Here is a 24,779-nt window from a genome sequence, read left to right as displayed (position 1 = left end):
TCAAGGCTATATTAGCCACTGCTAGCATAACACACAGCTGTGTATAGTCAAGTGCACTGAGGTAAGTTGAATTTTGGGTAATGCAGGCGCCATGTTTTGACTAGGAAGAATGCCTACAATTGTGTTTACTCAGAAATATTATGCAGGAAGTCCCTTTGTTATCTATCCTTTGTAAAAACTCAATTATACTTAAAAAGGCTACGCAGCACTTTTGTAAATGATGCAGCTTTTTGTACATTGTTAAACCACTGATCCCAGCAGAAACCCAGAATCAAGACTATCAGGGCTGCAACTACTGGTTATTTTCTAAATTAATGAGTTAATTATTCTTATTAATTATTTCAGCTTTAGTCTTAATTTCTTCCTCTGGCATGATTTTTACACTCCTGTTATTTTGGTATTTGTAGCATAAATTCAGATTCAACTTTTGCTCCTCCTTTATTTGGCAGGTGCATATCTGTGTTCTTTTGCACAATAATCTGATTGTAGCCATCTGGATGTTTTTTATTTTGTACTTGCTCATGCTTATAATGTGGACATACTGATGTTGGAGTTATTTTTTTTATTAGCTATGGGCTGTATTTTATGTTCATGCTGACAGCCTCATGAGTTCACTGCACCTTAATGTGGGATATCCTTTCTTTCTTTGATGGGTAGCATACGCCTCATTAATTAATTGTGTACTGACAAATAAACAACAACAACAAAAAAGAAATCCCCCTTGCTGTAAATGAATACCACAGGTCTCTGTTTCCAATTACTGAGTGTGTCCTCAAGAGGCTCTTTGGAGCTCTCCAACGTTCTTGTTTTTGTTAACTTGTTACTTTCTGTTTCTATTTTCCACACTCGACACAGTGCGAGCGAGGCGCCTGCTCGTATTTTACATGCCATCCCGCCCCTTCCCGAACGCTCTCTGCTGTTTCCCCAACCCGGTGGCCTGTCTGTCAACTCTTGTTCCCATGGTAATTACTTAGGAACCCTTGGTCCAATTATCTGCTGCTCTTGAACACACGCCTAACAAACTGCTCTGAGCGACGATGTGCCACCACTCTCCAAAACCTCTTCAATAGCCTAGAGAGATTTGTGTGATGGGTTAATAGTAGGATAGTAAAAGTGCTGCGGAGGCGACATTGTTGAGTTCATAGTGCACTGTGACCCTATTGGGTGTTTTATAGTGATGGGTGTCTATCTACATATTCGGCTGAATGGGACAAGGGCCACATAAAGAGAGGCAGACAACACAGAACCATAAAAGCCTGGTACAGACTTGAGGCCTGACGCAAGGAGAAAGTGCATGTGCGACATGGAGTGTCACACTGATTCAAACTCTGATTCATGGCAAGACAAGACTGAAAAGCTGCGGGCCATGCTGCACAACCTGTTACACACTTTGCCAGGCAAAGTAACAGAGATTGAGTGTCTCTCTATTCTGTGTGTAGGTGACGTGTCCCCTCAAGAATGCGGTTCTCTTCCTCTCGCCGTTCACTTCAATTTCCCCTCTGGTTGCTTACTTCACTCACACAGCCGAGGAGCTGTCGCTTGAGGAATCTGGAAAACACCAGCGGGGAATGAGAGGAATTTCTGCTTTTCGTTTTTCCCTTAACCACCCCCTCACCCCTTGCTCTCTTTACTTTGGACGCCTCTGCACAGCCGGGCTCTTGAGTTTTCTCTTGTTTCTGAATGCAGCCCAACAATAACAACCTCTCATAAACAATGGGGCTTGTTGATTGGGGGGTTGAGAAGGAGAGTGGCCGTTGCTGGCCCGTGCAGTCGGTTTTGCTGGCAGCGGGCCTCACGAATGGTCCTAAAAGTCCGAAAGTACAGGCTACATCGAGGACTGTGAAAGATTTAAGGGCAACTTTAAAAATGCACCATCTCTGAAGGACCATAAACACATGCTTTAGTTCTTTCTTAATCTATCTTTCCTCCAAAAGGACTTTGATGGACCAAACTCTGAAAGGGGATGCTGGTCAATGTCAGGAAACCACAAAAGTACAGGGAAAAAAATGGTAGTTTTGGAATTCTCTGCTTTTACAGCACCCGTGGAATCGTAAAGGGAGTCTGGATCACATCGAGTAGGATTTTGAACAAGACGACCATGGAGCTCTGCCCCGTCCTTTCAGCCCATGGGCAAAACACAGCTCGAGTCACATGCCATTTAAAAAGTCGAGCAACAGTTAAACCCTGTGTCTGTGACGGGAAAATGATAATTCAGAGTGATGTGTCCTGGAATAACTCTGTTTCTACTGTTTCCATTTTGGAAGATGATGCTGCACATTGCTGGACATTGTCCCTCATCTGCTGAACCGTTTTTATGACTCTCGCATCAACTAAATCAAAATAAAATGTCAGAAGAGATTCTTCTGAATGGGGTGGGTAAACAAACCACTGTATTTTATTATAATTTCCTACAGGCTGCATACCAGAGCAAGGCTTCTGGAAATACAAGTTTTTTTCCAAAATATCTAAGATGCACAAACAAAACAATACACACAATGGTTTCTGTGTTCACAGGCAGGCATGGGGTGCCCCCTTGTGGACAAGTGACGACCAGCCTCTCGTGTTATTTGAAATTTTTGGACATTAAGCTCAGTGAGCTGGTGTTAGAGAGCACATTTGCTGCCATATAACATATAATTATTCCCCACTAAAGCAAAAAAAAAAAAAAAAAAAAAAAAGTCAAGAAGTCTTTAGGGAAATCTTGTTTAAGCTTTAAAACTTTACATTTTATTTATAGGATAAGGAATCACTTAACAGCCATAATTAAACACATTGTGGAAATTGTTCATTCACTCACACTCGCAACAAGCACTCATCAAAAAAGGCGTGCTCTGACAGCATCAGAGGTCAAAGGTCACTGCTCTTCATTTGCCTGTAGACTTGAACGGATCAGACCATATCTTCACACCTTTGGGGAAAAAAGAGATATTAAAACAGTGTCAGCAAGAGAAGATGATGTTAGAGAGCTGATAATGGCAGTTTTTCTCACCACATATTTTTCAACATTATGTGAAATTAAATCAGTATTGGACAGTGCAATGGGTTCCAGAAAGTTTACATTCAGGATATTTTGGATTGAACTTGGACAGAATAAAATATGATGAATATAATTAATATTATCCTGTCTGATACTCAGTAAATAAACTAATCAAGATATGTTGTCCATCTGTGTAGGACAGACGTGCTTAAGACATCCTGTAAATTATAAACTTTTAAAATCTCCATTAAAAGGTGCTATTAATAAGTTTTTGCTATCCTTACAAAGCCAACATTAGCATTAACAGCAATTTACTTACCAAGAGCTTCAGCCATTGTTGCATTTACAAGAGTTTTGAATACATCCTCTGAGCAGCGCTACTTCTTCATCCTCTCATGCTGGACTGAGGACAGACTGGACGCTCTAGTGACTCATTATCACAAAGTTTTATTACGAGACGGAAGGGGCTGGGGCGAGCTGCTTAGCATGCTAACTTCAGAAGAAGAAAAGTGTTAGGAATCGAAGCAAAACGAGAGTTGATATTGGTGTTGCTTTCCACCACTTGAAGCTCTTGGTGAATAAAGAAATGAAGTTTGATGTTTAACCTGCAACATTTCCTTTGGACTAATAAGTAAACAGTTGTTAACGCCATTGCTTTCAATGTAACGATAGCAAACACTTACATATTGCACCTTTAATATCAGTCAGTTAGAAAGTCCAATACATACTGACAGATTGCAAAAGCCCAGCACACTGTCTTGCTTATTGCTAGTACGTTCATTTAGGACGTTTCAGCCTACGTTACCTTCATAAAGTACATAATATACCTGTCATGTAGATAGACATAAATAAATGAACTGTAAATATACTACAGAAACAAAAATCAGCTCCCTGTTCAAATATACTACGTCCTCTTACCCACGGGCTGAACATCTGCCTGGTTGATTCCTGCCCGGTTTATCTTCTGGACTTGTCCTGGCAAAGAGAAAACAGCACAGTACATTTAGTAAAGGACTTTTGCGGTCACACTCAATGTCATAAACAGAGTGATTTTCACATTGCAGCTGGTTAGTGTCAGCCTTTATTGTTCTCTTTTGTCTGCACTGTCAGTAACACTAGAAGATGTTTATCCACAATTTTACTGTAGGTCCTGGACTGTAGCTTTCCATCTGTGCTGGCCAGAAATGGCTAGACATATGCTGAAACCACAACTATTTAGTTTAATGTATTTTCCTGGCATCATTTTTTATCTTTGTCTTAGATAGTTTTACTGCATATTTATGGTTTCGGAAGAGTGGAGAGGAAACCTCTCGGTGTGCGAGGTGGACACTACTTTTAACTTTGGCCACATTTAGCAAACAGTTGGTGTACCTTTTTAAAACGTATAATTCGTGAAGAGCTTTCCTTGAATATAAAAACCACATCATCTTTCAAAATTAATGCGAAAAGACTGAGAAAGTCTCATTAAACAGACGCTAGTTAACTAAGAAATGTGCCAACGCTTAACAACGTGTTAGCCAAAGTCTCCTAGCTTAAACAACTAGCTTAATTTGTCTTTGCCAAGTAAAGCAGCACGGACTAATTATTAGCACAATGCTCAAGTCTACATACGCAGCAATATATCAAATGACAGTAGGCTGGGCATTGTTAACAGACTGATAGAGTAACTGAGACTAAATGAAAGCTTTAAGCTACTTACTGTACTCGTCTTTATGCGTGAGCGGGTAGAAAAATATGGGGTAAAACGCAGCGGCAACAGCCGTTATAAAACCTCCAAATACTAATGCAATTCTCACGTTTTTCGACATTTTTGTTTTATATGTGAGGATACGCTTTCACCTCCAAAGGTGCACAGTGTTTACAATGATTGTTTCCGGCGTAAAGGTCACCGCCGGTTTTGTTTTTTAACTACTTTGGTCACTCTGGGCTTCCGTACTGAAACGTCAGAATCACATGCTACAGCACAATAATAATAAGGAAGTAGGTGTTTAGAGGCATTTTTCTTCTTCTTTACGGGGTAAAAAAAGATGAGATTTTCAACTGGTTTTGTGTTTATTTTTTGTTGCTGTTACACATATGGAGTAACAGGCGAAAACAAGCCAATACAGACATTTGTAATTCCTCACAGTCACATGGATGTGGGCTGGGTGTACACTATTCAGGTAGGTTTCTCTGCTTGCCTTTCTAATAAGGTGTTGAAGTTCTCAAGCATATATTATACAGACTACAGTTTAAACAGTTTCATTTCACCAAACTACTAAAAATCATATAATGTGGACAAATATGTTAATTTTCTGCATAAATATGAATCTGAATATGTTTATGTATCCATAGGAGAGTATGCACGCCTATGCAGCCAATGTGTACACCACTGTGACAGAGGAGCTGTCAAAGGGTAAAGACCGCAGGTTCATCGCTGTGGAGCAGGAGTTTTTTCGCCTGTGGTGGGACACTGTGGCCACAGACTCCCATAAGAAACAAGTGAGGAGGTCTATTGGGTCACTACTCTGTACTGACAATCAAATAATGCCAGATAGTCTCAGTAATAGTCTCTGAACTATGGGATTTAATGGTATTTTTTAATAAAATATGGGGATATGCAGGAGACAGACTACAAAAATAGTAGTCAAAATCAAAGCAGCAGAGACAAATATCCTGGTTTTAATCCCTGATTTAATCCCTGCACTTCATGATTAAAATCAGTGGACCCTTCACATTCACAGTAAATAATAAACATGTTATGATTTGGCTGATTTTCTAGGTGCGACAGCTTGTAAAAGAAGGCAGATTAGAGTTCATCATCGGGGGCCAAGTGATGCATGATGAGGCCGTGACTGATCTAGACGATGAGATATTGCAAATGACAGGTGGTACCAATCATTACCTGTCTGTGTAACTTGCGACTCTGGTGAGTACTCACTGTATGTAGTAACCCAGAACCTCCCTGCTGTTTCAGAGGGACACGGCTTCCTCTACGAGACGTTCGGGGTTCGTCCTCAGTTCTCCTGGCACGTGGATCCATTTGGAGCTTCCTCTACTACGCCGGTCCTGTTTGCCCTGGCAGGTTTCAATGCCCACCTCATCTCACGGATTGACTATGACCTCAAAGACACCATGCAGAAAAAGAAGGTATTAGTTGGTGCCTAAGTCTACATACAAATACGATGGAAAGATCTTGCTTTCTGTAAGTCAGTGGAGGAAATAAGTAAGAAATTCATGAAATAATCTATTTTTTGTACAGAACCTACAGTTTGTATGGAGAGGTTCTCCCTCTCTAAAAGAAAAGCAGCAGATCTTCACTCACACTATGGACCAGTTTAGCTATTGCACCCCATCCCACCTGCCATTCTCAAACAGGTAGACCATGTTTAGTCGTCACTGGTTCACATAATGCTCCCTTTTCTGTGTCTGAGGTATTACTGAATAGAAAAACTGCCAATTGTCACCAGAAGCGTTTTGTTCGCAGCTCTGGTTTCTACTGGAACGGAGTTGCCTTGTTCCCAGACCCACCCAAAGATGGAGTCTACCCCAACATGAGCCTGCCTGTCACTAAGGAGACAGTACACGCCTATGCCCAGACCATGGTGGAGAACATCAAGCAGAGGGCAGCATGGTTTAGGACTAACCACGTGCTCTGGCCATGGGTGAGTAAAGAAATTGTCTTCAAGGTTCGTTTTGTCTGAGATTCTTACACTCTTACTTCTTACATGTTCATTTGTTCCTCTTGTTTCAGGGCTGTGACAAACAGTTTTACAACTCATCTGTACAATTCAACAACATGGATCCTTTAATGAAGTACATCAACCAGAACAGCAAAGAGTTTGGGGTGACGGTCCAGTATGCCAGTCTAAGTGAATACTTCCAAGCCATCTACCAATCAAATCTTGTTTGGGAGGTTCGAGGGAGTGAAGATTTTCTGCCATATTCCACTGGTAAGAATCTTTATCTTAAGCATCACCTTCTCACCTCATCTGCTGTGGCTAATATGTTTTATTTCCTAGAACCATACCAGGCATGGACGGGGTTTTATGCCTCTAGAAACGTTTTGAAAGGAGTGGCACGGCAAGCTAGCTCCCAGCTGCACGCGGCTGAAACTCTTTTCACCCGGTACCGAATCAGCTTCCCTGATGGACCCGTAGCTAAAGACTGGGCCCTGGACAAACTGAGAGCGCTTCGCTGGGCTGTCTCTGAGGTAAACTGTCAATCTATTGGACTCCTTTATCACAAAGGGTCAACGTGAAATAAAGCAAATGACGTTAAAGCCACAAACAATTCCAACACCACCAAATGCTACTTGCCGTATGTCTTTAGGTGCAGCACCATGATGGTATCACTGGCACAGAGTCTCCCAAGGTGGCGGACATGTACCTGCAGCATCTCGTGCAGGCCATGATGGGGGTGGAGGAACTTCTCGCTGCTCTGTTTCTGCTTCCTCACAACCTCGACATCCCCAGCATCCTCGGCACCCGCCACCACAGAAAAGGCAGCATTTCCCCAATAATAAATAATCGTTGTTTTCACATGTCTGCTTGTGTGTGGATTAAAGAAACAAGATACCACATATTAAATAGTTAAATGCTAACACTTGCATCAAGATTAATCTCAAACAAGGTCACCATTTAAATAAATTGATGATTAATCTCCTTATGTCAGGTGTTCATCAGACTCTGGAGCAACATGTCATCGTTTACAACCCTTTAGCGTGGAACATCACCACTATCATCAACGTCACAGTAAACTTCCCCAATGCAGCCGTCTTTGATGATGATGGACAGCCTGTGCCAGCACAAGTATTATTATTTTCTTTTTTTGAAAATCTGATAGTAAGAAATGTTTGAAAGCTTAAAGCTCAACTGTGCTAACAATTAGCATCGATTTAATTTACACTATAATAATATCTTTCTGTGTCTGTGACAGATCCAGAGATCAGCACAGTCTAATGTGACCTATGATCTTTTCATCGTGGTGGACCTGGGAGGTCTTCAGCATAGAAAATACTCATTTAAGTTCTCTGACAACCCGTGCTCTGGGAGGTCCAAGTACAGCCGGACTTACAAAGCTAAAGGGGTTCTGTTTGAGAGACGCCGCGTCCAGGACCGGGCACGAACTGGGAGGAAGCTCCTGCCAGTTCTGAATGAATGTTACAAGCTCATGTTTGACCAGGATACAAATCTGCTGCACAGCATCACTTATCTGTAAGATCTGACATATCATCACACTTATTCCCTACCTTTTGTGATTCAGAAATACTGAAATTGTAACTCTCTGACCTTTGACCTCTCTGTCATCCCCGGTAGTGAGGAAAAAAGGAGAGTAAGGATGACTCAGGATTTCTGGGAGTACCACGCAAATGGAGATGTGAAAACAGGGCCCATTTCTGATAACTACATCTTCAGCGCCAACGGTTCAGCTGTGCGGGCCTATAAAGCTGTGGAGATGGAGATTATCCCCGGGAAGATTGTGTCTGAGATCAGGCAGTACTTCTACAGGTGAGTTAAAGGCACTTTTTCTTTTAATTAATACATTTTTATCTCAATTTTCAGCCCTAAATGTCACATTCACTCTTATAATTTAACATGGTGCGTGTTTTTAGAGAGGAAAGAGATGAAGACTATGCTTACTCAATCACCACCCGCATCCCAGAATGCTTTGGGACCAGACTGCGGTGTCACAGGCTGGAGCAGACCTATTCTCTGGGGCCCCTCCGTCTCAACACAGAGGTCGTCCTCAGGACCAGCACTGCCCTGAAGAACAACAGGACCCTGCACACAGATGACAATGGCTACCAGATGATGAAGAGGCCATACAGGAAGTTCACTAATAACACTTTAGCAAGAGTAAGTCCTCAGATAAAGCGGATTCTTGAGATTTAGGCTAGAGGGCATTTCCATGACTTAGATTCTGTGATTTGTCCTGTGATATGGAAAGTAATCCATATTAACATGTGTTTCACAGAACTACTTCCCCATGGTTCGGACAGCCTACATTGAGGATGACCTCAGCAGGCTGGTGTTAGTCAGCGACAGAGCCCACGGTGTGTCCAGCCAGGCCAACGGACAACTGGAGGTACAGCAAGCCAAAAGACAAGCACACAGTCGGTCGCAGAGACATATTAACATCCTGTGTTTTTCCCCCTCGAGGTCATGCTCCATCGACGTCTTTGGAACAACTTGGCCTGGAACCTCGGCTACAACCTGACCCTCAATGACAGTTCGGTTGTGAGGCCCACCCTGTGGATGTTGCTGGGCTCCATCAGTGCCACCTCCAGGCTTTACCAGAGGGAGGCAGTAGAGCTGCAGCACAGGCCTGTCATCATGCCCATAGACCAACCCCGTGAGTTCTCGATTTTATGTCTTTTTTTTGGGGGGGGGATTAGTTCACCAGTGCAAAATACAGAATATACAAGAGTTACACACTCTTAATGCACTTTCATGACCAATCTTTCATACACTCAGAGAGGCCCTGGCAGGAAAAAGAGCCCAGAGGAAGTTCCCCGGTGCGTTCAGTTGTTCTGCCGCCAAACCTCCACCTGCTCAGCCTCAACATCCCCGGATGGAACTACAGCTCCAATCACAACGTTCACCTTAATCACGTACACTCAGGTGAGCAGGGAGAAAATCCTGGGCGCATGATAATCTGTAGGTTTGACATTTGTTTGTCCTTGTAATCTATTTTTTATATGACATTGTTCTAGGTAAGGGTCTGCGCTCAGAGCCGGACTATGATCGCGTCCTGCTGAGAATCATACATCTGTTTGAAGAGGGAGAAGACCCTGAGCTTTCAAAGCCAGTCACCATAAACTTAAAGGTGCCGATAAAACAACACAAAAACTTAAACTCTTACACATTGAAACCCTTGGATTTTCCTCATTTTAAAATAGATTTTACTTACATCTTTTTTTCTTCAATGGTGGTTTCCTGTATGGGCAGGATGTTCTGCAGGGCATTGGGGAAGTAAAAGTGCTGGAGGAGCGTTCTCTCACAGGAACCTGGGATATCACCAGTCTGCAGAGGTGGAAGTGGAAGACGGCAGATAACTCAGAAACAAGTGAGAAGTGGCTCCAAACATTGGATCTATTTTCTGATTGTGCTCAGTCATGGTAATACACTACATTTTACTGTCACACACATTTCACATTGTCTGCCTTTTTCCTTCTTTTAGAGAACAAAAGGTGTTGGAGATGTGGAGATAAAGATTTTACCGTCACCATCTCGCCCAAAGAGATCAGGACTTTCTTCATTCACTTCAGCCCCAAGAACTTTTAGGCTGAACTGTCTTTTGTCTTCTGTGAAGATAGCCAATCTTTAGACATGATATGACAAAGCTTTTTAAGATTTGATCCTCTTAATTAACGCTCTTTTTGCACATTATGTTGATTTGTTACGAGGCACTGATCTGTTGATTCTCTCTGAATAAAGCGATTGTTCAAACGTCTGTCGGATGTCTGACTTCACTCACAGAGGACAACCAACGCTGCAGTAAAGTTTATCTGATGGGGCCAGTTGCATTAAATTATGGAGAAAAAAACATATTTATTCCAGTGACGGCTGCTGAAAAATTTCTCCTACTTTCAGTCATAGATGTCTACAAGGCAAACGACTCTAACTTTCTATCCAGGTATTCTACAGGCTTCATTCCTAACACACATGAAATATGCCAAAAATGAGGACTCATCCTGTCTGTAACATCCGCATGGTGATACATTTGGCTGCACTGCCACAACAACAAGGTGACAGTGATCATCTTTGCAGGAGTTAAAGATTTTCGTTTTACTGGAAAAGATAGTCTACCAACATGGCCGCTAGGGGGCTTCACACCCTCCATATTCACTCTGCAGCGGACAAACCAAAAGGCAACACCCGATTAGAGCAAAACCTCGGTCCTGTCTGTGCATCACTGCAGCAGTTATTGAGAAAAAGAAGTTAGAAATAGAAGAAATAGAAATAGCAGACTAATGGGCTGTTAGTGTTTGCATGCACGCGCCATGATCGCCGGGGAAGGAGACGACGTTCTCTGCAATTTAGATCAAGATGAGCGGTAGCAGCGTGAGTCCTGTTTTCTTTCAGAATGTGCTCTTTTATCAGCTGCAGGGATTCTGAATGATATATTTTTAAAGCAGTGTGATGCATTTTGCTGCATGCACGTTTACGTTTTACATCTCAGTCTGAGCACTGTCCCTAATTTACGTCGTTTAATACAACGAACAAAGTCTTTGTTATTGATGGAGATGCAGGATGCCGAGGAGGAGGCGTTGCTATGTGTTGCTAGGATACTAGACAGGGAGGGTGCTGGTGTCTATAGGGCTCCCCTGAGGTGCTGAAGGATTTTTAGTTCAGGCCTGTTGGATGCTGTATCTGTATTCTACCTGTGACACTGTCTCTGTGTTTGTGTTTGAACAGAAAAGAGAGAGGGAGCAGAAGAGGAAGCTGCAGCACTTTCTGAGTGACCTGGCTTTGCTTGGATCGTTACAGGTCTGACCACACTGGCAGTGAACGCAGGGGAGGTTAAAAACACAGTGTGCCAAGCAGTGTTGTGCAAAATGTGCTGTTTTCCTTACAGGGCTTTAAATACTTCCAGCCTTGGCTCAGAGGGAAAGAGGAGCTGCTGCTGACAGTCGTCAATGAGGATCTGGTTGGTTCCTGAAGACAGAATGTGTTTGTGTATAGATCAGTGTATGGAGAATATTCTGTGCCTCTTCCTCACCTGTCCATTGTCCCGCAGGGTTGGCGTTCCCCGGGCTTCGCTGTGTCCAGAGCCTCCTCATACACCTCCACCAGCAGCTGCAACAGCAGCGACGTCTCCCCCAGCAGCAGCTCCCCGAGCCTGGACAGCCGGAGCAGCTCTCCCCTGCCCGGCGAAGCTCCGGCCTCGCGAGACCCCCAGTCACGAGGGCCCAAGATGCAGCCACAGACTTCCAGGTGACTCATGCTACTGTGTTTGTGATTGTGTTTCTCTGAATTTCACTGGTTGACCTCTTTCTGTGTTCTTAGGGCCCCCAGCAGTGAGGAGCATCTTCTCCCAGCATCCCCCAGTGAAAGGGAGATAGCAGTTCCTGTAAGTGCTTCATCCAGTCTTAACTTAATTACAGGCAGTCAGAGAACTGGCCAAAGTGTTGGACACATTTTCCACTCTCCTCCTAACTTCAAACTTTAATATTAACTCGCTCACTCAACCTCCACTTTGTCCCCTTCCACAGGAGGTGAACTGCACTCTGTTTTTACTGGCTGGCTACGTCAAGTACGGGCGCCCCTACGCCTGGATACGCTCCAATCACGAGCGCCTGGTCAACATTGGAGGCACTGACTCGATGGTCAGGGACACGCCCATGAAACTCAAGTCCATCGCAGACTGGCAGACACGAGGTATGGAAACAATGTGAGGAATCCAAACAGGAGAAAGTTATTGTTTCACTGCACAGATTCAATAATTACACCAGTTTCCATGCACTAAATCAGATGCAGATGTCCTCGCTTGAGTTTAACCTTCTCAGGGACTACTGTTCAGTGCGGATTAGGTTTGTGGAAAAAAGCTTTAGGTGCTTTAGTTTTAAAAATTACTGAAGTCTGCTGGATTTAAAAATGCCTTTCTGTCCTTTTTTTCTTCAGGCATTCGTGTCTGGGACATCGTCAGTGAGCTGGTGTGCCTGTGCACTGTTCCCTCTCCTTCAAACCCCTTTGCCCTGGACATGCGTTACATCAATAGTCTTCCCCTGCCTGACCAGTTCCTCGTCACAGGTGCTCTCCTCAACTTTCCTGGAAACATATGTGGTGTACGGGAACCGGGATGAACTGCACTATGACAAAGGTATAATGGAAAATCATGGAGCGCAGCAGGTGGTGTCACTACTAAACTACAGCACATCATTTGGTTTTAATGCACTATTAATGTTAATACTACTGCAGCCAGCAGGTGGTGCTGTTTAGCTACATAACCAGTTGCTACATCTCAACTTGGAGCTCATGTTTTTGATGATTTCAGTTGTAGAGGAGGTGAAGCCTCTGAGGCGTCTCCATGTCCAGTCCCTGCTGGAGTTACAGCGACACAGAGAGACCTCCAGGTCGGGCAGCAGTCCGACAGCGCGGGGCTCTTCAGGAGAGGAGTGACCCTGATTGTTCGTATATGATCTGCATCAGGATGACATATCCTCAGTGCACTTTTATTAACTTCTTTTTGTAGAAAAACAGACACCAAATAGATTTACATGGGTGAAACCTCACACAGAAGGATTGCCTGTAGTTGAATTCTGTTTTATTTTAATGATTTTTTGTGCTTCGGTGTGTTTAATGATTGCAATGACTAGACTTGGGTGACTCACCATGAGTGTTTATGTAACCTGTACGAACAAAATGCCCAAGGAGAGCTCTTGCAGTGTCACGTACTCGCTGTTTGTTTCAAGGCTGCACTCTCTAGCCAGAGCTGCCTCTGCATCTTCTACTACAGTTGGAAGGTAGTCACATGTATCAGATGTTGTGGAAATGTGAAAACGCTGGACAAAACGACCCTGGGAAATGAGTCACATGACTGAGATTAAAAAATCCCAGGACCTCTCTGAGTGTCTTGCCCTGCCACCCTCCTCCCGCTCAAACCCTTCAATCTCAATCTCTTCCTCTCCCACACACACACACTCGCAGTTAAAGACAGGAATTCTGTTTTCATCAGGCCAAATATAACATTTTAAAACTTGAGTGTTCAATCCTGGAAACAGAATCATTTATCAGGGTCAGAGCTGCAGAAGTTAACCAACAACATGTAAAGACAACAAACAAAAACATAAAATCTTGTATAAAAAAAGTTTTAATAATTCATAAAATACATATTTAATTAAATATGTTCAATGACAAAACAGTACATTGATAAAATACATCTTAAAGCAGGCACTTTAACCCCCTTTTCTGAGATGGGGGTTCTGCCGTTTGTAAAAGATACATTGAGGGTACAAAAAGTTAAAATAAAAACCAAGTGGCACATCGGTCAAAAAACACAGGCACCTTTTCTGTTAAAAGGGTGACTTCTCTAGCTTAGTTTTGGTCAGAAAACACAAATGAGAACTGAATGGTGGGCCCAGGGTGCAGCTCTAACCCTCAAGTCTCTCATTTGTAAACCTTGGACAGAAATGGCCTTCATGAGAGCACATTATGCAATTCTGCACATATCAATGCCGATAACCGTCACTTTAAGAGGACTTAAGTAGTCAGGGCGACCTTTTATGGCTTTGATAATGCGAACGAGTCGAGGCTTCGAGACTTAAAAGCACATTGTAGCGTCTTGCTGATGAGGCCGCTCCAAATGCAAAGTCATGGCTGGACATGGTGAGGAATTTGGAGCTTTTTAAGAAGATTCTCCATCTCAGATTTCCCCCCATTGGAATGCAGGTGCACGGCCGCACATTCCTCACAGAGGCTCCATACTGGGAACACAGCGTTCCCAGTGTTCGGGACGCAAACAAACCCTGCGAGTCATGGCTGACCGAATGGGTTCTTTCCACATAGATGCAAATTATTTATCGTTGTGGAACAGGCAGGGTCTGTTTGTTTTTTGCAGGATGTTGCTGTAGTGCGTGAGGGGAGGATTCTCTTGACCCTGCAAGTTCTGCAGAGGTCTTTTTATTATTTATAATGCAGGTGCTGGGCCTGTCTTACAGTTCATAAGAGCAAATGGCCTCTTAAAATGCAGTCAGACATGGTAAAACTTATGGTTTCATGAGTAGGAATTAAACTGTGATGTGTTCACGTGTCAAATTTTACAGCTGGAAATTTGGAAAGTGCTCAGAAATTATCAATGGAGACAGTATTACTTTTCTATGACATGGCAGCATTTTTCTCTGTATCTTGACATCTACAGGATGTAATCTTGCAAACTCCCACAATAGCTATTAAAAGTTTGGTTTTGTCCATCCAATTTAAAAAAATGAAGAGAAACATACTCTCTAGTGCCACATAGGTAAAAAAACAAATAAAATCATCATGACCTGTCACAAATGTCAGTTAAATAAAAATCAGCCTTCAAAAACATCAAGACTCTCGTTGTCTTTTTCCAGTTTTGCCTGTGGATCATTTGACAGCATCACTGTTGGTTTAACTGTCTCTTTCCAACAGACCAAACCCCCTCAGTGGCCTCTGTATCGAGCAGACTCCTTAAAAACAAACAAGCCAACCGAGAACAGTCATGATGAGGTGAATCAAATCTGCTCCTCCCAGCGGCAGCCACTCACAAGTCCTCACATCCTTCACTGACAGGTGAACAAAGAAAGCCGTCAACGGCATCTCACGCCGCTTCGGAGCACCGCGCTCTGCAAAGAAAGCCGTCAGACGGCTTTGGCGCGTCACGAACCTTCAAGTCCACACACTCACTGATTATGGCAACATCCTTTCACAAGCAGAGTCCTCACACAGTTACGTCCAAATACAGACTTTCCCCACTTCCCAGTTGCGTCCCCTTTGTCCTTCCCTCTGTCTTGTCATCACTCCCTCCCTCCCTTCAGTGCTGTCATCCTTGAGGTTGTCATTAGATTAACATGGTCCCGTAGTTGAGGGGGTTTAAACCTGGGGGCGGGGCGTTCAGTTCCAGCTGTCGGAGGCAGATCCTCTCCTGGTGATGGCCCTCAGGGGGCTGCGAGACACAGAGCCTCTCTTCTTCCAGCGAACTGAGGAGGAGACACACAGTGATAGGTCAGAGATGTTAGCTTGGCAGCTGCAAACTAAAAAGAACACTGGTGTTTAAATATTAATTATGAACAGTCGGCCAACCTCGACTCTAGAGTGTCCTAGAGAGGCTATTCATTTACTACCAACTACTCCAGCACAGTTCTCTTAACTTCACTGTTTCTGTAATTACTGCTCTCTCACCTTTGCCCAGACTGGCAGGCAGGGTGGAGCTCTTCGCGTTGGCAGGAGAGTTGGACGACTCCTCTACCCGTTTCCCCTTCACCTCCCCTGGCAGCGTGGCCGAGCCGTCCTGCTGCCAGTCGCTCAGCGCCCGCTGGAAGGAGTGAGCCAGACAGGCCGTCATGTCCCGTGCCCTCTCCGCCCGGCTGCACCAGAACACCCGGCATTGCAGCTGCTGCCCGTGATGCTTGCAGATGTAGAGGAAGACGTTGGGCCGGTTGGCGTCAGCAGCGCAGTACGCAATGTCCTGCAGGTACGTCTTGGTGAGCTGCCTGCCCGTGCTCAGCTCCTTGACCTCGACGTATCTCGGGCGCACCACCAGGGCGTGATCTTTGCTCAGCTTCTTCCCGTTGGCAATGCCTTCCAGCAGGTGGCTGATGGCGTCCTGGGCCTGCTCCCGATCCAGGGAGAAGATTTTCTCCGTGCCCAGGTAGTGGACTTTGAAGAGAGGGTCACCGTGGGACAAAGACTCCGTGCGGTCGCGGCGGAAGCGGCGACGCAATGCAGCAGGGGAGTTCTTGAGGGTCTGCATGAGGTGGAAAGTGCTGAGAGACATGATGTGTTTCAGGTTGGGTTTGGAGGAGATTTTCGCTGAGGTGTAACTGCTGCTGGTCAACTGGTCCTCTTCAGAGCTTCTCCCACTCTTCCACCTTTCTTCTATAAATGGAGCGTAGTTGCATCCACTGCTTTTATCTGAAATGAGGCAGATAAAGACAGTGATGTTAGCGGGTCGGTTTCAAAGACGCATTAATAATGAAGCCAGACAGATGCTTAAGCTTTGTTCAGAGTTAAATAAAGTGAAGGAGAGATTACATCCAGGACATGGATTGTTTTGACATCAAGGATTTTCTTAGGAATGAAGAAACTCCTGATTGACACACATTTTGTGCAACTTCATGCTTACAACTGCTTGAAGCGTTGGGGAAAAAAAAAAAAACACACAGTCAGCACAACTTGTACCACAGCATAGAAAAAACAAAGGCCACCAAACAGGATCAGTTACTAAAGTGACGCATTCAGTGAGGAATATTCATTCACCAGAGACACCAGGCATTAAATATTTACAGTCAGGTTTGGTTTGGGCTTTGTCCTCAAAGCAGTGAACCCTTAAGAGACATACAAACACACTGACGAACTGGAAGCACTCCAAAATAAATGGAAGGTTATTGTAGTACACAGGTGATACAAAAGCGATCAGACAGGTACACAGTCTTCTTTAACCTCTAACCTCTTTAACCCAACACCGAGTATTAAAAACAACACTCATAACACCATACTATTATATCCTGGACTTAAAGACTTCTGTGACCTCGCCAGCTCAAGTCTTATGCAACCATATCTGGCCCCCCCATTGTCTCCCATCCTACAAAACTCACAGAACTGCCTGCTCTCCATTGTTTTGCGCTTTATTTTTTCCCCTTTCTCTTTTCTTGGCCATTCTTTCAACATCCTAGCTCCCTCCTCAGAAGCGACTCAGACAGAGAACCGCCGACTGTTCCAAGGTGGTGGCCATTGTTAGTGCAGGAAACAGCTTTGCATTCCCTCTCCTAAATATTTCTCCCTGCAAAACAATGGCGTGCCTCTGTGAGTGTGTCACATCACGAAAAAGAAGCAGAGCCCAGTACGATCCTGGACATAGACGTGTACCTGTGTAGGACAGGAACATGCAAAACACTGAAACAACAAATAAATAGGTACATATTTTCATTAAACCACAGCTACTGTACAAAACTGGTTCTAATTTACATCCAGGTTACGCCTCACGTGCATCAAATTCTCTGTGTATCCTAAAATACACAACTATCCCTCTGTTTTCTGACTGGTACAAAGAGCTGTCAGATCCAAATGCTTCATCCTGTTGTATTCTAGAGCATTTTTCACATTTCTGCTTATATTTCGATTCTTGGCCATAACTTTATTCAAAATATGTTGCAATAAAAAAAATAAAAAATGAGAGGTTATGTTATGGACTCATTCTACATGTGAAGATGAATCCTACTTAACATGAGGAGTAGAGTTCACCTAATCTCCTAACCTTCCCCATACAAAATAGCAATGTGTAGAGGAATGGCAAACAATATTTGGAAAGCTTGAGTTTTGTCCAAGCAATGTGCTCCTTCCTTTTTGCCGAATTAACTACTATAGTGTAGTGATTGTTTAACACAACTCAAACATATGATGTTCAACATATAATCGCAGGAATAAGCGAGAGAACATGAAATTGATAGATTTTTAAGCGTGGTTCGGCGTGCTCCGGAGCGAAATCCTCACTTCGGGGCAAAAAAGCTGCTTAACTTTGTCCTAAACCATTTACATTTCTCAGCAGACACTTCAAAGAGGAATAAAACAACTATCAAAGAACAGTATTTAAACTAGAACGGAATTTTAAGTGTGCTATTCAAATTATCTTCTGTACTTTTCCAAAACACGTCTTACCTGGGCACAGTTTCATGCAAACGATGTCCTCGTGCGGCTCAGGTGAATTGCAGAGTGCCGTGCTCTTTTTTTCAAATACTCCTGGGTCAGGTGGAAGTATCCTGCACGTTCACACAAAACTCAGGTTGTTCTCTGGAGCTCAGTGTCCCCCATACGCAAATAAACGACAAGTCACGCGGAGACAGTTTATGTACTAGACTAAATCATGCTCGCTCGCGCTCTCTCTCTCTCTCTCTGTCTCTCTCTCTGTGTTCGGCGTGTTAGGTTGAGTGAATCACAGAGCCCGTGGGAGAACCGTTTTAAACAGCGTAGGCGCGAGCTCGTCACACAGCGTGGACGAGCACTTGCGTCTGAGCAGTGAGGAGGCTGGGTGGTGTGCGCAGAGGGAGGTCTGCAGGGGAGGGAGGAGGGAGTTACTGTATATGGCAGGATGGGTAACAATTGACCTGACTTTGTTTCACTTACTGGCATTGTTTTAAGGATACCTCGCGTTCTGTTTATATAAATATACCTGTATATATTTGACCCTTTACCACAGTTTCTCCCGTGTGTGTCTCTTGGTTTCTTTGTAAAAGTTTGAGACTCATCTGGGGGCTGCAGTTTGTAATGACTGGATCAACAGCTAAAAAGCAGTTTAAAGTAAAGATTTAAAGAAAGTTAGGTTTAACACCAGTAATTTGTCACCATATATTCATATAAATAATTTATTGATTTTTGAGCTGAAAAGTATTTTTATCATGGATGAATCTGTTGCTTATTTTTCAACTAATCACCTAATTGTTTAATATTATCGAATTTTAGCAAGATGATATTTTCAAATGTTTTGTTTTGTCCAACCAAAGGTCCAAATCCAACCTACATATTCAACTTTTGGCCACTTTTGCTTTTTAAATAGACAAAATTAATACTGATAATACATTATGTCTTTGAATCTGCATGGCCAGTTAAAATGTTTGAAATGTAGGTGTTAAGTGACATCATTTCACAAGCCCAAGTTTCACATTCACAGTATTTAAGCATATGTGCAATACCATACTGAGAAAACATCTGAAACCCACTACCTCTCATTACCGTCGCATTGCGTCACAGCCTGTCTCTAATGGGGTTCGTTGGCCTCACTGGTTCAGATCTGCTTTGAGTGTTTATTCTGGGGGCATTTTGAACAGTGGCAGAGGAAAACTTTAAACGGTTCCATGTGTGTATGCGTCTGTGCGTCTCTACGTGTGTGTGTGTGTGTGTGTGTGTGTGGCTGGGTGTGCCTGACGTGGGGAAACAGTAGGGCCCCTGTTTCTTCTGGGTTTGGCCCAACAACAGTTAAGTTCTGGACGTCACACTCGCCTCAGTGCCTAGCAGGACACACTGGAACTATTCTTGGGGCACCAGTGACATAATGGACCATCTCAGACAGGCACCCACCCTCCCTACGTATCTCACAACAGGCAACAAGAACAGAGTCAGCATCCAAACTGTGGCATAAGCAGGGGTGCAGCTGCAGTTCTGGAGCTTATAAGAGCATGTTGTGGCATATTGAAATATAGCTGGTGAGAACCATTCAGCAAGTGCACACTTTGAGGTCTTAAAATGCCCATTTGATTGGTAAAGACTGTGGACGTCAAAGCACTGTTCAGAAGATATACCAATATTCATATAATGCAGAAAAGTGCTGGATACTGTACAGGTTTAATCCACCTCAAGATGTGTTTTCACTATTTTAAGACGTCAGTGATGCAGTTTGTATTTCCAATCCTACTTGGTTGTCTAGCCTTGCTAGCAGAGTGGCTCGAGGGATAACAGTATCAAGTAACTTCATAATGATTCGGTGGATAGCCATGACATTTTATACAGACATTTATGGTCCCCAGAGGATGAATCCTACTGACTTTGCTGTTCCCTTGACTTTTCCTGTAGTGCATGTTGACATTTATGGTTCAGAGTTATATCTTGGCAAATGCCCAATGGACGGCCATGAAATTAAATTTTTCACCCTCATGAAACCTTCCACTCATTCAGTGAAATATTTCAATATGTACCTGAATTGGCACCAAATACTGTACAAATATTTATGTAATTCCCATCAGCCTCAGTTGTATCTTGTGTTTGGTGCTAATTAGCACACTTTTGCATGCTAACGTGCCAAACTAAGATGGTGAGCATGGTGTGGCACCAAACTGTTTTGTGGTAGTACTTCCAGGAAATGATAATGTTCGTTGGTGCTTTGTTCTCTGCTGTCTTACAGTGATATTTCCTTTAAACATTAGTGAATTAGCAATGTCATTGTAAGCATGCTGATATTAGCATTTAGCTCAAAGCACCACCGTGCCCAAACACAAAACTACAGAGCTACAACTGCAGCAGCAGATTTTTGATGTTAAAAATATCACAGCAGCTTCCCTCAGAATCAAAGAGCAAAATCTCCACAATTAGCAGCAAGACATTATTATTATCAGTGGGTGTGGCTGATACAGACACACCCAATTGCTCAGAAACTAATTGGCTGCTATTAATTCAAATGTCCTGACTGCTACTTCAGACTGAAACCAACAAGTTTACAACCCTCTGCACAGGTAATTAAAAGTCAAAACAAACAAACAAAGACACTCTGAGTACAGCAGGCAGTGTGAAGGAAAGTGGGAGGTCCAAGCAATTTCACTTCATGACAAAACAGCTCCTTGAATGGTAAACGTCAACGCAGTTCACAGCTGAGGAGCTGGGAGGATATTTGAGGATTTTGAGGAAAAAAATCAGAGTGTACCTATAACAAGACAAGCAAGTAGCTGAGAGAGGGGGAATTAAAAGCTTGTTGATAAGATTCATTTTCAGTTTATCCTGAAGATAGACAGTAACTGACTCAGACTGGAGGGCTACTCCAACTCCACTGAACCGAGTCTCAAAGACCAGAGGCCTGCTCCAAGAAGCAGGTTTACTGAGTTATCTGATACACACTGTTGCTTAGAATAGTTGCCATTTTATGTACAAGGTTGTGACCTTTATTCTGAGAAGACAAACAGGGATGTAACACTGCTATTGTTGGAGGCAAGGCAAACAGAAAATTTAGGAAGTAAACTGACACTATATAAGCTGCCATGTATTCATGGTAGTGTTTTACACCCAGTTCTCTTTTCCTAAACTGCTGTAAATCAGATGTCACAGGCACTTACTGATGTGTATCTACAGTAGCTGGGCATGTCAACAATGAAGGCAGCATTCCAGTTTGATATATCTGAGTTCTATTGAGGCAAAAAGAACTTTACAATCTGTCCCTGGAGCCGTAACATCCAGTGCTATAAAAAGAATACTGCGAACTTGTACCTTCATTTGATAATTGTCAGAGCTGCCAATCGTTTTGAGCCACACTGGCACGAGGCTCTGTGAGGCTCAACAATGTTACTCAGATGGTCCGTTCAACAGTTTTGGTCCAGACTCAAACAACTATGGATTCCTATGAAATTTTGTACACACATTTCTGATCCCCAGAGGATGAATCCTAATGAGGGTCCTTTTGCCAAGCTCATCATTTCTGGTCATACCAGTTTTTGTTGTTGTTTACCAGAACACTACACACACCCATACGGTATGTGCCAGCAGAGCATCTACCTGTAAGGGAAGTTCGATGGGGCGTGGAGATATGAAAACAGGAATAGTGACTGTAGATTTATGGGTTGCACTGCACTGTTCTCAAATATTTACTACAAAAGATAACATGATAGTAGTGTGTCCTGTGTAACAAGTGTGTTAAAGCACCATCCGATACAAGTTTTGTAATTGCAGCAGAGGTGTGTTGTATAACTCTATCTGTCAATCTCAAGCTGTTATATGTTTTGATTTGGAGCATTGCAGTGCTTTTCCATAGCAAAGTAGAGCGGAAAGCAGTAACAAATTCTCTGTTTATGTCAAAATATATGCTGTGTTTCTGTGACGTGAAGGGTTATAGGCCTCACACTTGTCACGAATACAAGTTTGCATTGATCAGAAATGTGACATAACTAAAGTTATGAAGAATACAAATACAGGATGTTTGCTATCTTGGGAAGCGGCAAGAGCGTAAGTCAGCACGTACAACGCCATTGCTGATTAGCATACTTCCATGGGTTTGACCCAATCAAGTGACAATAGCTGCTCTCCCAGTGAAGTGAGGTGATTAAATCAGGAGGTGTGTAGATCCAAGTCTTTATCCACTCTCTGGTTACACCTTCCAGAACAAGTACAACAGGCCTCTGGTTTCATAGAAGGAAATGGCTCAGTTATTCAAAAGAAAAGTCATCAGTGGGGGTTTATTGTATCTGCTGGCCTCATAGTCAGTTTTCCTGTTATTCCCCTAAATTCAAAGGAATCAAATCGAAGGAAATGACTTACGCACAAGAAAGAGAAGATATGGGAGGCTTCCACATTTGATAACTAGGAAACTCAAAAGTACCCAATAAATTGTGAAGTTGTTTTATTGTTATGTAAAAACCCGCTTAATCTCACACACATGCGTCCCATTTTTTGGCTAAAGCCAAAGCTTTGATGCCTCATTGCAGAAGAGCTTTAAGGGAGAGGCAATTTCCTCAGGATGTTGCTACAGTAGCTTATGTGCTTCTGTGTGTTTGGAGTTTGCGGTACATGCACATCACAAGCTGCTGTTTTTTTGTGGAAATACAGGAATTTGTGGAGCTGATGTACAGCCCCTTGTTTGTTTACTGTTTGTGGTCAGGGAACATAAGAGAGTATTGTCTTGGTTAACAACACAGGGACAATAGTTGATTAAAAAAGAATTAAATTCTTGTGTAAGAGTGCCATTAGCATTTCTTACAGTTTATTTTCAGGACTTGTGCATAGATAATAAAACATCACCATAATATCTCAACAAATATTGACTGGATTGCAATAAAAAATGGTTGTAACAGACATTTATAGTCCCCAGAAGATGAATCCCGATAACTTGGGTCCTCCCCTGACTTTCCGTGAAATGTGAACGCACAGTATTTTTAACCCTCACACAGGTTCTTTGTTGTCTCTGCCATCCATCTCATATGAATCATAATGTTAGCATGCTAACATGCTAAAATATTATAACACAGTAAACCTTACGCTTGCTATATACCAGCATGTTAGCATTACCATTGTGGACATGTTTGTGTGCTAGCTTTAGCATTTAGCTCAAAGCACCACTGTGTCTTAGCCTTGCTGTTAGTAGGGTTGTGGACTCCAAACCTAAGCTGCTAGCACTGCCATGGACTCTTAGTCTTGTTTCTATTTGTTGACCCTTTTAGTGCAGTTTTCTCTGGAAATCCCTGGCTCCAATTTAATCTCTCCTTAGCTTCATCAACAACAACAAACAAACTGGGGCATATTTAGAAAGTTTATGTTTCAAAGTTTAATATGCTCTATTTCAGAAAGTGCTGATCTGTGTGCTTACCTGAGCAAATATGCAAGACAGCTTAACATTTGCACTGTAGCCTTAGGGCTACAGTGCAAACCCTATTACACTTGAAGACAATTCAAAAGTAATGCTTGTTTACAGAAGCAACAGGTTTACACGTCAGTCGGTGTTGTCTGTAAACTTGGTTGACCTCAGTTTTAACCTGCCCTCGAGGCTAAAAGTGTGACAGGAAATGTAACTTCTGCAAGTCACAGACCTGGGATCAAAAAGAGAAGCTGCATGGTTAATGGAGGCAGAATACAAATATGAGGCTTGTAAATGCCAATTTATTTGTTTGGGTTGTGAGTGAAAGGGTGTAATTTATCCCAGATTGATGACACAGATTTGATGTCTGCCAGCAGTTTACTAAAAGTGAACCAGGAGGTTTAATATCTGATTCATCCCAGAAGAGCTAACTGGATACTGACAGGGAGCTGCGCCAAAAAGAGAAACTTCTTTCTTTTCCTGACAGGAAAGCTAGCTGTCTATTTATCTTTACCGAAAATGTACCTGAAGTGTTATTGTTTAATTTTCTCCTGCACAATTGGCCAGAGTCCCATGGTGAGCGAGTGGCCAAGTGACCTGACCTTCACAGGAATCACATGACTCAGGCTTTTCTAAGGGAAGCAGAAAAAACAGAAAACAAAAAGCTACATCTGCCACCCTGAGCTCCTACTCACAGCTGGCTCCACATGTCCTAATAAGGCATGTTGATGGGCCCGTGTGGAGCAGAGGGAATGACACAGTGTCTGCTTTTTTCTCATCTAGTTATCTTTACATGTGGGTTGCGTCAGTCTGCTGATGAGCTAATTTCCTTTTTCTCATTTGTCTTACTGGGTGAAGCCGTTGGGTTTAAGCATAACATGAGCAGACCAGACAGGAGGAAGACCTTGTCTGGGGAAATTCCTTAAATCCAGGGGCTTATTTTCAAATTTGGTACACTCATTCTGATATTGAATTTCTTCTAATAGCGGACTATTGTGGCCTTTTTTTGCAGCAGGAAACCTTATGCCAAGAGAGACCAACTGATTATACAACATCCTAGAATAAATTCAAAATGTGACTTTTTGGACTCTCACGT

General features: G+C 43.0%; 4 protein-coding genes across 5 annotated transcripts; 2 read left to right on the top strand and 2 right to left on the bottom strand.

Annotated features, from left to right (window-relative positions):
• Positions 1-2,699: 2,699 nt before the first annotated feature.
• smim20 (small integral membrane protein 20) lies at positions 2,700-4,885 on the bottom strand. 2 transcript variants are annotated; one of them, XM_018704391.2, is made up of 3 exons: positions 4,677-4,878; positions 3,896-3,952; positions 2,700-2,908 (listed from the first exon to the last, which is right to left on the bottom strand). In XM_018704391.2, the coding sequence occupies exons 1-3, from the start codon at positions 4,783-4,785 to the stop codon at positions 2,865-2,867; spliced, it is 210 nt and encodes a 69-aa protein (XP_018559907.1). In that variant the 5' UTR covers positions 4,786-4,878; the 3' UTR covers positions 2,700-2,864. The 2 variants fall into 2 exon arrangements, with proteins under 2 accessions (XP_018559907.1, XP_050931434.1); XM_051075477.1 differs by lacking the exon at positions 2,700-2,908 and adding an exon at positions 3,340-3,380 and having other exon boundaries at positions 4,677-4,885.
• A 36-nt stretch (positions 4,886-4,921) lies between these two features.
• On the top strand, positions 4,922-10,411 carry man2b2 (mannosidase, alpha, class 2B, member 2). Its single transcript, XM_018704382.2, has 19 exons — positions 4,922-5,139; positions 5,312-5,458; positions 5,739-5,844; positions 5,934-6,106; positions 6,219-6,334; positions 6,444-6,621; positions 6,711-6,909; positions 6,979-7,169; positions 7,289-7,460; positions 7,631-7,767; positions 7,895-8,172; positions 8,275-8,466; positions 8,571-8,814; positions 8,933-9,043; positions 9,118-9,310; positions 9,433-9,579; positions 9,672-9,784; positions 9,907-10,024; positions 10,139-10,411. The coding sequence occupies exons 1-19, from the start codon at positions 5,005-5,007 to the stop codon at positions 10,240-10,242; spliced, it is 3,054 nt and encodes a 1,017-aa protein (XP_018559898.1). The 5' UTR covers positions 4,922-5,004; the 3' UTR covers positions 10,243-10,411.
• A 64-nt stretch (positions 10,412-10,475) lies between these two features.
• Positions 10,476-14,988, top strand: si:dkey-19b23.7 (uncharacterized). Its single transcript, XM_018704371.2, has 8 exons — positions 10,476-11,022; positions 11,377-11,448; positions 11,537-11,608; positions 11,699-11,895; positions 11,968-12,031; positions 12,174-12,339; positions 12,583-12,781; positions 12,956-14,988. The coding sequence occupies exons 1-7, from the start codon at positions 11,008-11,010 to the stop codon at positions 12,762-12,764; spliced, it is 768 nt and encodes a 255-aa protein (XP_018559887.1). The 5' UTR covers positions 10,476-11,007; the 3' UTR covers positions 12,765-12,781; positions 12,956-14,988.
• si:dkey-19b23.8 (low density lipoprotein receptor adapter protein 1) lies at positions 13,754-18,576 on the bottom strand. Its single transcript, XM_018704360.2, has 3 exons — positions 18,298-18,576; positions 15,823-16,554; positions 13,754-15,620 (listed from the first exon to the last, which is right to left on the bottom strand). The coding sequence occupies exons 1-3, from the start codon at positions 18,311-18,313 to the stop codon at positions 15,535-15,537; spliced, it is 834 nt and encodes a 277-aa protein (XP_018559876.1). The 5' UTR covers positions 18,314-18,576; the 3' UTR covers positions 13,754-15,534.
• Between the last annotated feature and the right edge of the window lie 6,203 nt (positions 18,577-24,779).

This window comes from Lates calcarifer, linkage group LG14, assembly GCF_001640805.2.
Source record: "Lates calcarifer isolate ASB-BC8 linkage group LG14, TLL_Latcal_v3, whole genome shotgun sequence".
Lineage (NCBI taxonomy): Eukaryota > Metazoa > Chordata > Actinopteri > Centropomidae > Lates > Lates calcarifer.
The sequence above is the reverse complement of the archived record's forward strand: the minus strand, read 5'-3'. Positions and strand labels throughout refer to the sequence as shown.